At 44.1% G+C, this 16831-nt stretch overlaps 1 protein-coding gene across 2 annotated transcripts in view; it reads right to left on the bottom strand.

Moving 5' to 3' along the window:
- Nucleotides 1-1046: 1046 nt before the first annotated feature.
- The window catches only part of LOC126236957 (uncharacterized), a 28702-nt gene continuing 12917 nt past the window's right edge, over nt 1047-16831 (bottom strand). Inside the window, exons 2-6 of one of the 2 annotated variants that reach the window (XM_049946655.1) lie at nt 16442-16709; nt 9620-9837; nt 7346-7663; nt 6317-6397; nt 1047-3526 (exon numbers count right to left, since the gene is read on the bottom strand). In XM_049946655.1, the coding sequence (XP_049802612.1) occupies nt 2804-3526; nt 6317-6397; nt 7346-7663; nt 9620-9837; nt 16442-16709 (1608 nt within the window). In that variant the 3' untranslated portion in view covers nt 1047-2803. The remainder of the gene's footprint in view (nt 3527-6316; nt 6398-7345; nt 7664-9619; nt 9838-16441; nt 16710-16831) is intronic. The other variant, XM_049946656.1, reaches the window with a different exon arrangement.

Raw genomic sequence — 16831 nt, 5'->3', positions numbered from 1 at the left:
CTCCGTTGAGTGGAAGATACATATAGTTTTGTTGTGTAGATACTTTCAGTCCAATACAGATATAGAGATAAATGTGGAGGAGGGAGGTAATAAATCTCTGTAAGAAGTCTGTAAAGAGCCACAGGAGATGGCAGGTTCTGTGCACCAAAATACTCAGAAAATAGCCGTGGACAACTTCTGAAATTCTGTTGCCGGAATTCTCATGCACTCTGTATGTGTCAATTGAACAAAACTGTTTCTCACGTTTCTTCGTTTGGGTACCAATAAAGTACCAGGTTGCAAAGGATGGAAGTGCATTCAGATATAGCAGCTGTGGTGAAACATGGAAATTTAATATTTAGTGTGTCTTGTTTTAAGGGGCACACAATTTAAATCTGCTTTTTATCCGACAAACGAAGCAAAAATTCCAAAATTACGTTACGGATTGCGCAACCGGATGAGCATGAGTACACGCTAGTAAAGCTTTATTCAGTGTGTCAAAATTAATATTATGATAATGGAACAGGGAAACAGAAAGAAAATGAAAAAGACTCTGGCTATGGAATGCACTATACTCTTATATTCTGTTTTTTTGCTGTATTACGGATTGAACTCAAGTCTCACCACTTTTTACTGTCTCTTTCGTCCTCTATGTCCAGGGTTTTACCTTATGTTTACCTCAGAAGAAAAGTTCTGAGATTTACTTTCACTGGAAAGAACATACACCCAACAAATAATTGCAGTTTCTTCTGAGCTGCACCTGCTGATTTTGAGGTAGACGTTTCTGAAATACAGTCATCGGTATGTAAGAACTACTACTTTTTATATGTTTGTGGAGTAACGCGTCTTTTCAACAAATAGAAGCTGAGTTAAATCAATGAATATACTGAGTATTTCATACATATTTAACACAGTTTGAGTGACTAGTGGATAGGAATTTCATGGGTTATGAGGAAGATTGTTTGGGTAGCTGCGTACACTTCTATTCATATTTGAGACAGCTTAGGACCCATGTAACAGAAAATGACAGAAATATCTAAGACAATTTAAAAATGGAATATCTTGCAGCTGCTTTATTTTGCATCAACTACAGAGTTATCGAAACTTTACCGTACAAAAGAGAAGGATGTAATAGAAAATAAAATGTAGACTTCTTCACAGAAGGTAGTCTTCCATAAATATCAATAAATTAGCTTTGTAGCACCAAAACAATAAGTTAATGCACACAACAAGAAACAGTGCGGTACTGAGTAGGTTCAGAACACTGTTAGTGTCAACACAAAACAGAAAACATACTGCTAAATGAGTATCTTTATATATTTTGACTATCCTTAGGCTAACATTTAACCTACGTCTAATCAACAAACAACTGCTATTGTCTTTCAAGTACATATGAGGGCTACGCAACAATCAATGCGCAAAATACTAAAGTAGTAAACGTTTTTACGTTTAAGATTTGTACCTGCTAAATTTATCTTCACGTACAACTCTGGTATACAGTTATTAGTGCCGAAGTTGCGTTGTCCTCAAGTTCCTAGCACTCATATTTTAAAAATAATTAAAAATTAAAATCTAGTTGTAGATTTGAGATCAGAAATTTATGAACTCACTGGATGAAGTTCAACAGTGATTTAGGGGAAGACACCTTGTCTGCAGAAAAGGAATAGGAGCTGTTACTTTCTTGAACTGATATTCACTATTAGTAACCTTTTTCACGTCTACGCGACATAGGATAGTGAATTTTCATTGCCAAACAAGAGAAGTTTCAAGTTTCATATGGCCAGGCATATCAAACGGCTTACTTCTTGTAGCCTCTGAAGCCACAGAACAACAAATTTGTTCGTGTAACAACAGTAGAAAAGCAATTGCACCGTACAAACATACAACAAGTACAGTACCATAGAGCGCTATGAACGTCTTATTAACATGTCTATAAACTGTAGCACAAGGCAGGTAAATCCAAACTACTTCTGTATTGAACGAAAAAAAAAATTTGTTCCATTAGCAAGTCACCTGAGAAATGTTACTCTATTCTCAGCAAAACCAAACTAATTAACGGTAAACTTTACGAATAATTCCCTTCAACTTCTTAAGATATTATTGAGAGATCTCAAAATCGAGAACCTCGAAATGATGATTGTTATTTCCTATCATTTTCTATTACCGAAAGGCGACTACATGGACAATGGCGTGAAAAAAGTGACCAGCACCTACTTCACGATAGTATTATCGTGTTGATTTTGTTGGCATCACCACCTGGAATTTTTCATAAATTTTCTAATATTCTACAACTAGTACACTAACACTAATCGAATAAATATGCTGCACATTTATTTTTGTACTTCCTCTTCAATTACTCTGGAATAATCTTACATTGAAAGACATTCTTAAATTAGAGTATAAAGTCGCTAGACTGAACATGTAATAAAAACACTAATCTACCCCTGAGTGGAAATTATCACAGCTTTTCAAAGATGTAGCCATTATTTCTTTTACGAGCTACTGTGGACGTTCTGTTGCTGCTAATAGTTTTAAGTGTCTTCTAAAAACCCAAAATTAAACTTTTAGGAAAAACCGCCTTGTCTGGGAGACTTTTACAGTGACGCAAATGGGGTAATCGGATTTGTCCAAAGATACATAAAATACTTTGCACAAGATAGTTACTGAAATGCAAGCACGAAGCTTAAACATACAGCCAAATTGGTTCACAATTGAGAGCACCACGCGATTCTATCATTAAATTAAAAGTATCGCAGTATAACTTAAATTACGTCTTCAATGTCGTTACACACCTTGGAATCTATATTTTGCAAGTATACCGTCCTTAAACCATCAAAGGTGCAGCCAGTAACACCGGAACGGCGCTGAAGAGCGTGCCGGCGCTGTCCAGCTGAGCTGTTTTCTTGTTTACGATGTCAGACTCGTACAGAGATTCGTCGGAGAAGTCAGTGCTGAGGTTCGAGAAACTCCTGTAGAGACTCCACGTCCCGGAATCGTTGGTGGCAGACACAGCGTCCAGATCCACGTTCGACGACCACGAGCAGAGCGAAGATTTCGACTGGAATAGCAGACAGTCGTCTCCAAAACAAGAGTCGTGGTCAGCGTTGTCGACCTTTGCGAGCTCGACCGGCTCGGGAGAGCGGTCGCGGTCGCGGTCGCGGTCGCGATCAGAACAGTAGCCCTCGCTGGCTCGCTCCAGGCTGTCTGCATCTGGCTCGGGTTCCTGCATGTCGTCGTCGCTGGGGGGCCGAACAGCTGAGTTGATTTCGTCGCAGGGCGTGACGTCACTCCCACGGCCGTCGCCGACCTCCGCCGCTTCGTCGTAAGTGGTGTTGTTGAAGAGCGACACGGCGGCTGCATCGCAACTGTTGTTGTTGGCCGTCGTCACGGTTTCGGTGCTGGTGATAGGTCGCCTCGGCACGTCCGGCCTCGTCTTAACGCACACACAAGCGCAGTACAAAATGGTCAGGTAGAAGCCGGCCTTTCCGTGGGCCTTCTCTGGTGGCAGAAGCTTCAGCAGCATTTCTGCCTCAATTATGGCGTATATCTGAAAAGGAGATAAGCAAAAGGTCAAAATTCGTACCGAGAACAACACATGAAGCCTGTAAAAAAGTCTCTTTTGTGATGCGTCATAGCGCCATACTGTTGGCAGCGCTGTATTCGTCACAATCTGCTGAGTAACTGCATTGCTTCACATTGTAAGTATCTCGCTTATTTTCCAAGCTACTGTTATCGGAATGAGAGATACAAAATGGCTGCATTGTGTCGCTGCAGGAAGACAGGAACCTTATTTTGCCATCGGATGAACAAAGAACAGCCTACTAGCTCACCTATTTTTCATCGTGATGTTTGGTTTTGGGAAAAGTGGGCCAGATTCAGACCTAAGGACCTAATCCATTAAGAGGATGGCATTTTTTAGTGGTGGCATGAGCTGGCATGCCTCTCTCTCTCTCTCTCTCTCTCTCTCTCTCTCTCTCTCTCTCTCCTCTCTCCCCCACTCATTTTTACGACGTGCACCGCTTGATGCATGGCTAAATAGATGGCCTATTTCGCCGAAACTGATAACTGAAATAAGAATACGAGCCATGTACTATGCTTTGCTCATACATGGTGGGTAAGAAAGCACGCCCTTTTTCAGTCAATTGCGACTGCGGGTGCGTGCGAAGGTTGTCGGTGATACCCTAGCAGCGTTGAAAGGGAGTGGAAAATTCAGTTACGATGGAGAACTAGAGTGTACAAGACCGTGTCCTTGTCGTAGAACTTTACATTGAAACGAAGTCAACAGTAGCGACACAACGAACTTCCCGCAGATTAAACCATCCCCGTCCAATCGCACGATATCAACAGGACGGTGGAATACAACACCGCCCGCTTGTCAACGGACGAACTTCGTGAACCATTTGCTGGACGTATCACCCCAGATTTGGTGATTTGGCTTGGCCAGCGTGTTCACCCGATCTTACGACTCCCGATTTATTCCTCTGGGTGTTCCTCAGAGTGTTCGAAACCTACCCTGCAAACCTCCAGGCGCTGGAGGCGAACATCTGTGGGGAAGTCACCGCTAATCCAGTTGCAGTACTGTGTGAAAACTTTATGTAGCACCTTAATAGCTCGTCTACGTGAGCACTCCGACAAAGACGGTGCTCATCTGAGTGGTGTGAACTTTAAGAAGTGAGCGCTATATGCCGCACGAAACTCCAATGTCTCACTAACACGCTTGCACTTGTAAATCATGAAGATCTATGTTATTAAAGTTTTTGTAAACAGTTGTAAAGGGGTGTTCTGTCTGAGTCAACCTGTACAATGATTGAAAGATAGTACAATTTTCCTGGCGATATTTGCAATTATTTTCGATGTTAAAGACGAAACCTCAAATTTTTCCAGGAAGCGAGAATGACAATAACGAAAACGTTTCAACTTATGGTGAGAGTATAGATAGTGTTCTGGACCGAATGATGTTCCGAATGGCTCTCCTGGATCGAAATTAGTCGTCAATCAATCTGAAATGACTCTCGGCCAGGAAGGTTGTCAACGATGGAGCACAGTCAGAACATCAAGAAGCTGGGGCGCCAAATATCATTTTACTGCCAGAAAACCTGTCTGAATCTCAACTGGTTCGCCTCTTAGGATATTAACCGAGAAGCTACACATTTAAAGGATAGCAGTACAAAAGAATTATCAACTGTACGTTTGCAAGGTAATCCTTGAAGAAGCTTTCGAAGACGAATCATCAGGATTATAAAAGGAGTCGAGTTTTGGTTTTATGGCTATGACGTCAACACCTAAATAAAGTTATCACAACGAGCTGGTAAACGACTTCTATACCCAGGAAGATACAAAAGTCTCGGTTTACTCTTTCGATGTCAGTGGCATTGTTCCTTTCGAGTTTTTTGCCATAGAATCTTACAGCCCACAACCAATACAGAGTAATGATTTTGAGAATTTATCGAGAGGAAATTCGCAGAAAGAACCGCAGTTATAATAAGATGCACCATGGTTCACCATGGCAATGGGCCTGTACATTCCATTATGTCAATTTGCGAGTCCTGTCCAAAATTCAGATAATATTCAGCCCCTAGCGATTCTGCCCGCCAGACGTCGCTCCGTGGTACTTTATCTGCTTCGAAAACTAAAATCGGTACTTAACGGATGACTAAGAATTCGTCATGGGCACCGAAGATATTTCCAAAAAGAAAAGAAAACAATGTTACAAAAGACGTTTTTCACGACAGCACGGCGAAGCGGAATCACGACAGGGACAAGAGTGCAGATAGAGGAGGGGACCACTTTGAAGGATACAAGGGCTAAACATCTTTACGTTTATTAAAAATAATATTTTAAAAGGTTTGAACAGACTTCTTCATGATATATGTTTGGTATAATTATAGCAAACCCTCCTGTCCTGCATTTTATAGCTCATCTAAGTAGCTCCACAAAATACCTTGCAACTAACACCCTAATCTCCAGATGTAAGACACTAAGAGCGGTACCAAACGTCGTATGCCGATGGAATATCAACCAAAAGTCCGATGTAGTTCGTAGTATGTGCCGTCGTCCAGCAGAAGAGGCGTAAACGTTTAATAAAAGTAACACCAGAGCTACAGAGTACAGGAAAAGCATGCTGTATGTAGTATCAATGGCTTCCGTGAGGACGTCTGTAGAGATTTATATCGTCCTACCAAGGGTCGTGGGTTCATATCCCAATGATAACAAATTTTTTTACTCTATTATGGGTGAAAATGTTGTATGGGTGAGAAAGTTTTAAGAAGGTAGTTCTCAGAACGATAGATTCCTTATCTCAATATCCAGTCAACTTTTATATTTTTGTTTTACTCACCATGCCGATATCCATCAGTATCCAGCTGATCAGTGGTATCAAGTTATCAGAGTTGACGATGATTCCGTTCTCCTCCTCTGCCTGGAGACAAGAAACAAAAGAGGCACGTTAGCATCCCTGTAATTGACCCGCTTATCACGAACTGAAAATCTGTATTGAATCATTCTAGTAGAAAATTAAGGAGACGGGTCCAGGATAAGTTGAAAGAAACAGAGGTTGTTAAAAGTTTCAAATGGAGCATTATGCACCGATTCACTGAAAGAAGGAAAGGAATAGAGTAGACTACTGTACATCTGTCCGAGATGCCTAAAAGGGATGGTGTACCATTGGCAGCCATGTAACACGGCGTAAGAACAGTGGTCATAAAAGGACCCTAACCGAGAGGGAACAGAGACCACTGTCACGCGTCAAGGGGCCGAGTGTCTCACGATTACGATCGGATGGCTGTACACGTTCTCGAGCAGAGTGTGAGCAAGTGACTCGTGGCAGCAAAGCACAACGCAGGTGAAGCTATGCAACACTGTACGAGCACGGAACGGGACTCTTAGCCACTATCGTGCGATGTTAGGTCGTGATCCAATGGGTGAACTCACGGATCGTAATTCAGAGTTGGTTTCTGATGAGGAAATGGAGATGCTGATATTGCGTAACTTGCAAACAGAGTAATTCAAAATAGAAAAAGAAGATACATGAACAATAGGAGAAGCCACTGTGAATTCTCTTTGACGTCTGACTTATGATGATCTGTTCAGAAAGTACTTCCGTTTGGATCGGAGTGACTTACACGAGCCGGCCGCTGTGGAAAGTCTAGGGGACTGATGACCTCAGATGTTAAGTCCCATAGTGCTTACAGCCATTTGAACCATTTTGACTTACACGAGATTCAGCACTGTGCCACACTCGCTACTTTGTTTAGAAAGGACCTTTTGAGTCATAAAATCCACGCACTACTCCGCCTGGCCCAACATGACCGCCTGGATAGATAGAAAGGACAGGTAGAGAGAAAGAAGGGGGCGGAGTAGTACTCACTATCTTGGTGGCGTCCTCGGCGGCGGTGGCGAGGAACTGCAGCTTGTCGCAGGGCAGGCGCGCCGACTGCATCCTGAGCAGCGTGGCGCGCACGCGCTCCGTGGCGGCGGGCGACATGTGCGGCGCGCCCAGCCAGGCGGGCGACACGCCGACGCGCCGGTGCCGGCGCACCATGAGCGCCATGTCGCGCACGCAGGCCTCCCTCCACAGGCCCAGCATGGCGCGGTGGTACAGCTCCTTGAACACCGGCTCGTACAGCAGCTTCTGCACGCACCGCTCCAGCGCGTCCTCCTCTTCCTCGCTGCCGCCCGTGCCCAGCTGCGCAACAAAAGCGAGCGTTAAGGCGAGGAAAGTAGTGCACTCGTGGTGCACGTGGCGTACTCGAAGTCGACAGTACGCTAACACCCAAACCTCCAGATGTTACACTCTCATCGGTACCAAACACTGTGTCGAGAGTAGTTAGTGATGCGTGCTGTCGTCCAATAGAAGATGAATAAACGGTAAGTAAAAGCAACACCAGAACTACGGAGCAAAGGGAAACTGCGTCTGTGTGTCTAAATCTACATCAACATCTACATATATACTCCGCAATCCACCACACGGTGTGTGGCGGAGGGTACCTCGTACCACAACTAGCATCTTCTCTCCCTGTTCCATTCCCAAACAGGACGAGGGAAAAATGACAGCCTATATGCCCCTGTACGAGCCCTAATCTCTCTTATCTTATATTTGTGGTCTTTCCGCGAAATATAAGTTGGTGGCAGTAAAATTTTACTGCAGTCAGCCTCAAATGCTGGTTCTCTAAATTTCCTCAGTAGTGATTCACGAAAAGAACGCCTGCTTTCCTCTAGAGACTCCCACCCGAGTTCCTGAAGCATTTCCGTAACACTCGCGTGATGATCAAACCTACCACTAACAAATCTAGCAGCCCGCCTCTGAATTGCTTCTATGTCCTCCCTCAATCCGACCTGATAGGGATCCCAAACGCTCGAGCAGCACTCAAGAATAGGTCGTATTAGTGTTTTATAAGCGGTCTCCTTTACAGATGAACCACATCTTCCCAAAATTCTGCCAATGAATCGAAGACGACCATCCCGCCTTCCCCACAACTGCCATTACATGCTTGTCCCACTTCATATCGCTCTGCAATGCTACGCCCAAATATTTAATCGACGGGACTGTGTCAAGCGCTACACTACTAATTGAGTATTCAAACATTACAGGATTCTTTTTCCTATTCATCTGCATTAATTTACATTTATCTATATTTAGAGTTAGGTGCCATTCTTTACACGAGTCACAAATCCTGTCCAAGTCATCTTGTATCCTCCTACAGTCGCTCAACGACGACATCTTGCCGTACACCACAGCATCATCAGCAAACAGCCGCACATTGCTACCCACCCTATCCAAAAGATCATTTATGTAGATACAAAACAACAGCGGACCTAGTACACTTCCCTGCGGCACTCCAGATGATACCCTCACCTCCGATGAACACTTACAATCGAGGACAATATCTCTGCCAGATGATTTGGTAGAGCGTCAGATCACCGTACGAAAGGTCCCGAATTCGAGACCCATAAGCTTCTTTTAACAGATTACGCGTGAAAGTGTTGCACGGGATAACATTTTTCTGCCATGGAAAATGACGTTTCGGAGTTTGTAGCAATGTTGTTTTGGTAGACTGCTTCTGCTTCGTTAGTAGCAAAGCTACGGAGTCCATAGGTAAATAGGTGTTGTATTATCTATACATGTGTTCTATAGGTTTCCTACTTTCAACTAACGAAGTGAAAGCAGACTGCCAAAATAACATTGATACAAACTCTGAAACGTCACTTTACCTGGCAGTTACCTTTTCAGTTCTGAGCGCACAGTGACAACGAAAAGATGCCTAGGAAACAGTGTCTTCCGCCAAGTATGACAGCCCGGTGAGAGATTTCGCCTGATGTCGTGCAGACCACATAACATAACTGTCATGCGTTTCCTTCTGCATGACAATTCTAGGACGCACTCTGCAGGAGCAATGAAGATCGTCCTGCAGCGTTTGGGATGGGAGCTGTTTGACCAACCACAATACAGCCCGTAATTGGTTCCCTTTGAGTATTATCTCTCCTCACATGTACCGCTGGCTATGAAAACAACGAGCTGCAGACCAGCACAGAGAATTGGCGGAAACCTTTTCACAGTGGTTTCCATTTTGCGACCGATCGGACCTTGCTTTCCGAATAGCTCTGATAATAATAATAATACACAAATGTCTGAAGCACTGACCTTGCGGGCGAGGTAGTTCCTGGTGGCGGTCATCTGGTCGCGCGTGTCGTCGAAGGCTGCCTTCCAGTCGCCGTCGGGCTGGAGCAGCGGCCTGCGCCGAATGGCTGCCACGAATGCGTGCACCTCCTTCGCCAGCTGACTGCGGCGGTTTCCGGCCAGACGCATCACCCGCTTTTCCACCTCCTGCGCGCTGAAGCAGCGCCGCTTCCCGCCCCACCCTGAAACACGCCGGCACGCGCCTCTTACAGGTACCAGTCTACGCATTCACACGATATTTATAAAGCATACCAATAGGGGGAAAGAAGAAACACCAAGAAATCAGTATACTTTATGGCTATGGCTCCAGCAGCTGCCCACACCACCGCAGAAGAACGATATCGCTCGGTTCCAGGTCTCTCCAGCACGTATCGTAAGTTTTCCATTGGTTAGCAACTGGCGTTAAGTGGTACAGAGTCATGTTCGAAATTATCCATATTTTCAAGATTATTTTCCTTGTACTGGCGAAATATCTTCTGAAAGTACATGAGCTGAATAGTGCGTTGCATAGTCAACAAGCAGCCGTTGATGGCAGTCACCAACAACAAATTTTCCGGAAAAAAAATTCATTGAATCTAATGAACAATATTTCGCGCTCATTCCGCTGTAGACTGAAAATTCATTCTCGAAAAAAATCTCCTAATCTGTAGCTAATCCATTTCTCCGCTTATCCTTTCTGCCGGGGTGCTAATCCATCGAGGTGTGCAGGAGAACTTCTGTGCAGTTTGGAAGGTGGTAGAGAACGGACTGTTGTTGGGGACTGGGAGGGGTGGGGTGTACTGTTGTGCCTGGGTAGCTCAGACGGTCGAGTATTTGTTCGCTAAAGATGTAGGTTCAGATTTCGAATTTTGATCCACCACACCGTTTCAGACTGCCAGGTAGTTTCAGTGCGAACAAACTTTTTCATAGGATCATCCAAAAGGAGGTATCTGTTTCTTCTCTTCTACTGATCCATGTTCTCAAATGAGGAAGTTCTTTCTGCAATGTGACCGTAATAGTACCATTGATTATACTTCTCACGTTCTCTCATACCATTCAGTACATATGTATTTCTAGTGTGTAATACACTGTATCTCGTCAGTCACATCGAATAAATATTGAGACTAAGTTTTTTTATGGCAACGTTTTGTGGTCAACGCTGTCATAGCTACAGTGAACGGTAACAGCTGAACTTCAGCATCCAAGACAGGCGGTTAACTGAAGACTAGAAACAAGGAATATCTGCAAATATTCGAAAAGCAATAGACTTTTCTTAGCGGCCCGGAGTAAATACTCGTAAGCGCAACTCGCCTTTCAGTCGGGTTCGATTCCCGGCCAGGTCAGAGATTTTCTCCACTCGACGACTGGGTGTCGTATTGTCCTTACGGTCGTATCCTCATAATTGAGTTTACACAAGTGAGATGGCTTAATGGGATCTGCCAGAAAGACAATAAAAGAAAAGGAACTTCACCTTTCCCCAAACTGCGTTGTCAGGAAAACTGATGAATCGGTAACTAGCACTGTTCCTAAATAAACATACATAGGCTTCTTTCTAAAGTCAGAGAAAGTAAAACTAGTAAATTATTGGTCAAAAAATCAGTCAAACTAATAAAATTAAATGCCGGTGCTGGTACCATAGATGATAAGCATGGACAAAGATATGCAACTCCGCGTATACAGAATTTTAAGAGCTAGGCAAAGAATGGAATCTGTCTCTCTCTCTCTCTCTCTCTCTCTCTCTCTCTCTCTCTCACTGTGTGTGTGTGTTTCGAGTATATTATGAACATGCTGTTAGGAAAGGAAACAATATTTCAACTTAAGTTCAAATGTGTCAGGACCACTGCTCTTGTCTAATGAGAATGTTATTAATAAATGATTCGAAAATAAACTAAAATCACGAGACTAGATGTGTACATGTAAGTAAAATATTCGTATAACGTCTTCAGTGAGAACACATTAAGGTAAACCAGTCGCTAATGGATTCATTTCGTGCAGTGTGGAGACATCAGATATCATCAGAAGGTCTTTGCGAGATATTCAGCACATATGGCAACAAGCCAAGAATAGCATTCGCCATCTATCTACTCCAGCAGCTATATTAGCAGCAGCGGTTGTGCCGAGAGCTTACTCATCGCACTGAGAGCGGTAAGGATCAGTTGGTCACACTCGCGCTTAGTCACCACAGGGGACAAAGGCGTGGCCGTTATCTCTGGCCGGCTATCAGCAGATGAGCCCCGTATACCCCAGGCGGTCCATTACAAGCCGGCTCCTCCACGCCACCACAGTGTCAGTGTGTGAAACGCAAGCAAGCCACGCCGCGTGTCGTCGGACCGTTGACCCACGCTGACTCAAGCTGGCGCTACGTCTATCTTACGCTCTGCTGCACGACGCTGTGCTCTCAGTGAATTAACATTAACGTTATCTCAGCGCAGGCAAATAAGTGTATTGCAGCTCGAATTACTGATGCGTAACTTACATCTATGCAACCTGCTGCACAGAGCTGCCATGTGGAGTGAGTAGCCTTCAGGCTCTTCCCATGACTAACTGCAGGAACAACGACTAGGTTAGGCTCCGTTTAAAATGTTCCTCACGATTGCAGCCCGAGAGTTTAGAAAAACTGTTTTCCTGGCGTAATGACCTTGAATAACCACAGTTTCTGCCGTCTCAATCCGAACTGAAAAACTTTTTTCCAGTTTTTATTCGTTTTTCAGTTACGCATTTGATATATCTTTGAATGCTGTGGAATCATATGATTTCCAATGTAAGAACCCTGTGTGTACTCAAGAAGAGTTACGCATTTTATATACCAAAATTTATCATAAACTAGTCTGTCAAATGGGCGGGTAAAATTCAACAAATGGGATCAAAGAATTACGCAAAACAATGACAGAAACTCATTTACAAGCATACTATGTACATTGTATATAGTTTCAGGGCACTAATGATGCAGTTGTCAATTAAAAATAAAAAGCATTGGGTGTAAATACCCGTCGTAAATTTATCGAGCAGTCTGAAAGTTATTAGTAAATGATACGGTAGAGAAAATATATTTACTGCGTATTGTAACTGTGATTATCGTTGGCCACTGATCTGCTGTGCGAAGATTGGGAAACCGGTTTCGGAGACAGTTGCGTTTTGTTCATGAAATTTATTCATAGCCTGGGGTTTAGAGCAACAAAACCTGTTTTCACTCACAAGCGCACGCACACGCACACGCACACACGCACACACACACACACACACACACACACACACACACAAATTACCTTCACGGATATGGCCACATCTGTGCCAGCTCAACGCGTTTTCACTGCGTCTGCTGCTAGCTTTTCTGTATTGACATCAAGGCCAAAAAGTTTATTCAAAATAAATAAATTAGTTTTAACCTTCGCCTGCAACTTAAAACACGGTCTGGAAGGTTTAGGAACGACCCGTTTGTATCTTGAACTGGAATTCTAAGGAAAGTGGTATAGGTGTAGTGGTAAGGAGGTACGGAACTCAATTTGAACCCAATTATTTCTGTCATAGACTTTACTCAAAATGGTATATTACCTATCACTATAAAGTTCTTCTGTACCTAAGAGACTATCACTTAGTTAAGAGACGAATACGCTCTGAATGCATCACACTGTTACAACAAGAAAGAGTAACTTAAAAAACATCGCAATTAAAATCGAAGAGTTATTTAAAGACCTTGTAGAGGCTATGTCAAATTACGTTTACAGCTGTGAAATGTAAATAGAGCTTTGTTGCATTTTAGTCAAGAAATACATCTTATGGCCCGTCTCGGCTTCAATTCAGGAAACATGAGGTCCATATAATACTTTGAGTATGGAAACTTCTTTTTTCCCCGGATGAAAGTGAACTCTTCTGTCAGGCGGTATTTTGCTGGACGTCCTCTGTAGTTGGCACCACCATTCATTCCCCTATTCTGCTATATTTTCATGTAACATCCAGATAGCCACGTGTCTCTTCCCTTCGATTACTCCGGCACCTAGAGTTGACATCTGGATTCCGAGCTTGCCGTACACTATTAGTAACTGCTGGATGCCGCAGAAACAGTTCCTTAGAGACTCTGTTTTCTAAAATATCATTATTAGAAGTACCCTTGTTCCTTTACGGAATAGTTATTAAGAGTAACGTAATAACTAGTAGCTGCACAGTGTGCAGATTAACTCGCAAGGGCCGGCCGGTGTGGCCGTGTGGTTATAGGCGCTTCAGTCTGGAACCGCGTGACCGCTACGATCGCAGGTTCGAATCCTGCCTCGGGCATGGATGTGTGTGATATCCTTAGGTTGGTTAGGTTTAAGTAGTTCTAAGTTCTAGGGGACTGATGACCACAGATGTTAAGTCCCATAGTGCTCAGAGCCATTTGAACTCGCAGGGGGAAAACTTGTGTTTCAGTTTGATGGTATGTACTAATTTGCGTACAGAAACAACAGACTAGAACATGAGAAGTAGTTTCGAATTATGTGGTGGTGTGTACGACTTGTGGAGCCGTGATGTGGAAGGTGTCAATGGGACAACAAGGCATAGACGTGCATGTTTTGATATGATAAATCAACAATACTAACATCAATAAAAGAGAACAGTATTTCTTATGGAAACAGAAATGCCTCAGTCGTACTTTGTTTTCATTTTATTTATAGATATTTTTTCGCGATTAGTGAATCAACAGTGATGCCAAATCCTGCTCAATAGCTTGGCTATATACAAGTTAATCACAAGTAAAGTTGTATTACTCGAGTCAGCGTAGACGGAATACTATTTATCATATGGATAATAGGAATGATGTTAAGATTGTCTGCCGCAGGATTTGCTTTGTTAGTAGTGTTAGTATAATGACTTGCCGTTACGCGGGTACTGTTAGGGCTCAAACAGAAGGATCAGTGTGCGCTGCAGTCAACACGTGGTGAGCAGAGCTTTCCTCGTAACAACGTTTTGTCAGAACTATGGTAATATTGCTGCTGCTCATCGCGAGTGTCGATGCCCTTTTACCGTGCCGGGATTGAAGAACGCGATTCACAAGTTCGAATTAACTGACGATTTGGGAATTGCTTCTGGGAGTGGCCGACCGCCAACTCCGCCACAAATTGCTGCAGAAGTTGCTGTTGCCACGACTAAGAATTCTGGACGCAATGTGCGATCTTCAGCCAGTGTACGAGCCGTGAAATGACAGCTGAACATTCCGTGGTCTACCGTTCGAAAAGTGCTGCTAACTGTTGTGAAATGTTACCTCTAGCGCGGTTGCAAGCTGTAGTGGACGCGGATGGTCTTCACATTGAGGAATGTTCGTGAACCCAATCGTAAACATGGTACGCAATTAACGAATGTTACCCTCCATTAAAAAGTGTTTCTTCCAACGGTTTATGCGTTATTCCTCTTTCGCATGACCTTATACGAGTGTTGGAACTTTAATAGTGGAAACTATTTATTTACAGCTGGTACAAATTAGATATGTGTTTCAAAGTTCGCTACGGTCGCAGGTTCGAATCCTGCCTCGGGCATGGATGTTTGTGACGTCCTTAGGTTAGTTAGGTTTAACTAGTTCTAAGTTCTAGGGGACTAATAACCTCAGCAGTTGAGTCCCATAGTGCTCAGAGCCATTTGAACCATTTTTTTGTTTCAAAGTTTTACTGTCCTTCGAAGTAGTCACCAGTAATATGTATAAACTGTTGCCAGCGATGTGGAAGTCGTAGGATACTCTTAGCAGTGACAGTTGTGCTGACAATTCGAACGGCGCGGTCTATTGCCCGACGAATTTGTAGCTGTTCTGAAGCGAATGCCGTGAAGTGTTTCCTTCAGTTTAGAAATAAAGTTGAACTCAAGAGGGCTTAAGTCACAGGAGTGCAGTACGTCGTATAGCACGTAGCAGCCCCATCAGTCAAACAAATCAGCAACAGATTGCACTGTACGTGCTTGAGCATTGTCTTGCAAAATGATGGTAAGGTCCTGCAGAAATTGTCATCACTTCTGTCTCTAAACTGGTCGTAGGTTGTGTTCCAAAAATTAAAAGCACAGAGACAGAAGTAATGACACTTTCTGCAGGACAATGCTGAAGCACGTACAGTGCAAACTGTTGCTGATTTGTTTGACTGATGGGGCTGCTACGTGCTATACGACGTACTGCACTCCCGTGACTTAAGCCCTCGTGATTTCAACTAGATTTCTAAACTGAAGGAAACACTTCACACCATTCGCTTCAGAACTGCTACAAATTCGTCGGGAATAGACCGTGCCGCTCGAACTGTCACCACTACTGGCATTGCTAAGAGTATCCTACGACCCACATCGCTGGCAACGGGGTATGCACAATGCTGGTGACTACTTTAAAGGTCAGTAAAACTTTGAAACACACATCTATTTTGTATGAGCTGTAAATAAATAGTTGCCACTATCATATTTCCCACCCACGTAATTGTTTCCAATAAGTTTCATTTTCCTACGATCGCACTCGTTCGTGGGGGCCACTGTCAAATAGCGTAAGTTCAGTTATAACCAGCCTGTATACGAATGAGGGTGCAGGCGTGAAACTAATCGTAAAAAGATTAATATAAAGAAAAAAATGAAAACGACGAAGTAAGTGTGGAACTTCTGTGACCAAATCAGATACTTTAAGAGTTAAGAACCTGAAAACAGAATTTCGTTTCGAAACTTATGGAGAAGATTACGAAGATCAACGGTAGCCAATGGAGCTTCTGGCCAATAGCAACTGATCAGTTTGAAGGGCGGGGCAGCTACTGGAGCAGACAGAAGTCTAAAGCGGACAAGAAGGATAGCAGAGAAGAGGACAGAGGCGGGACGTACTAGCGCGGTGGAGCTCAGAAGATGGCGCCCCCGACGGAGCTGGTGGCGCTGACAAAGCTGCGAGCGTCCCAGTCGTCTTCGTCCCAGGAGTCGGTGGCGGAAGGCGCCTCGCCCGAGACAGACGGGCACGGGGACGCCCACGACGACTCGAGGGTCGCCCTCGCCGATGCCACCTCCGCGTGCTCCGGCAGCTCCACGGAGCAGCGCAGGGGGCCCGACGGGGCTCGACGCCCGGACACGTCGGCGGGGAACGCGCCGCACCGCCAGCCTGCGGCACCGACCGACGCGCTTGCACCCGCGGCTTCTGCCCTCGCTATAACCACCACCACCACCACCACCACCACCACCACCAGAAGCTACCGCCTCCACTTAAGCCACAAGACACCACAA

This window comes from Schistocerca nitens, chromosome 2 (assembly GCF_023898315.1).
Source record: "Schistocerca nitens isolate TAMUIC-IGC-003100 chromosome 2, iqSchNite1.1, whole genome shotgun sequence".
NCBI lineage: Eukaryota > Metazoa > Arthropoda > Insecta > Orthoptera > Acrididae > Schistocerca > Schistocerca nitens.
This window is presented reverse-complemented; position numbering and strand designations above follow the sequence as displayed.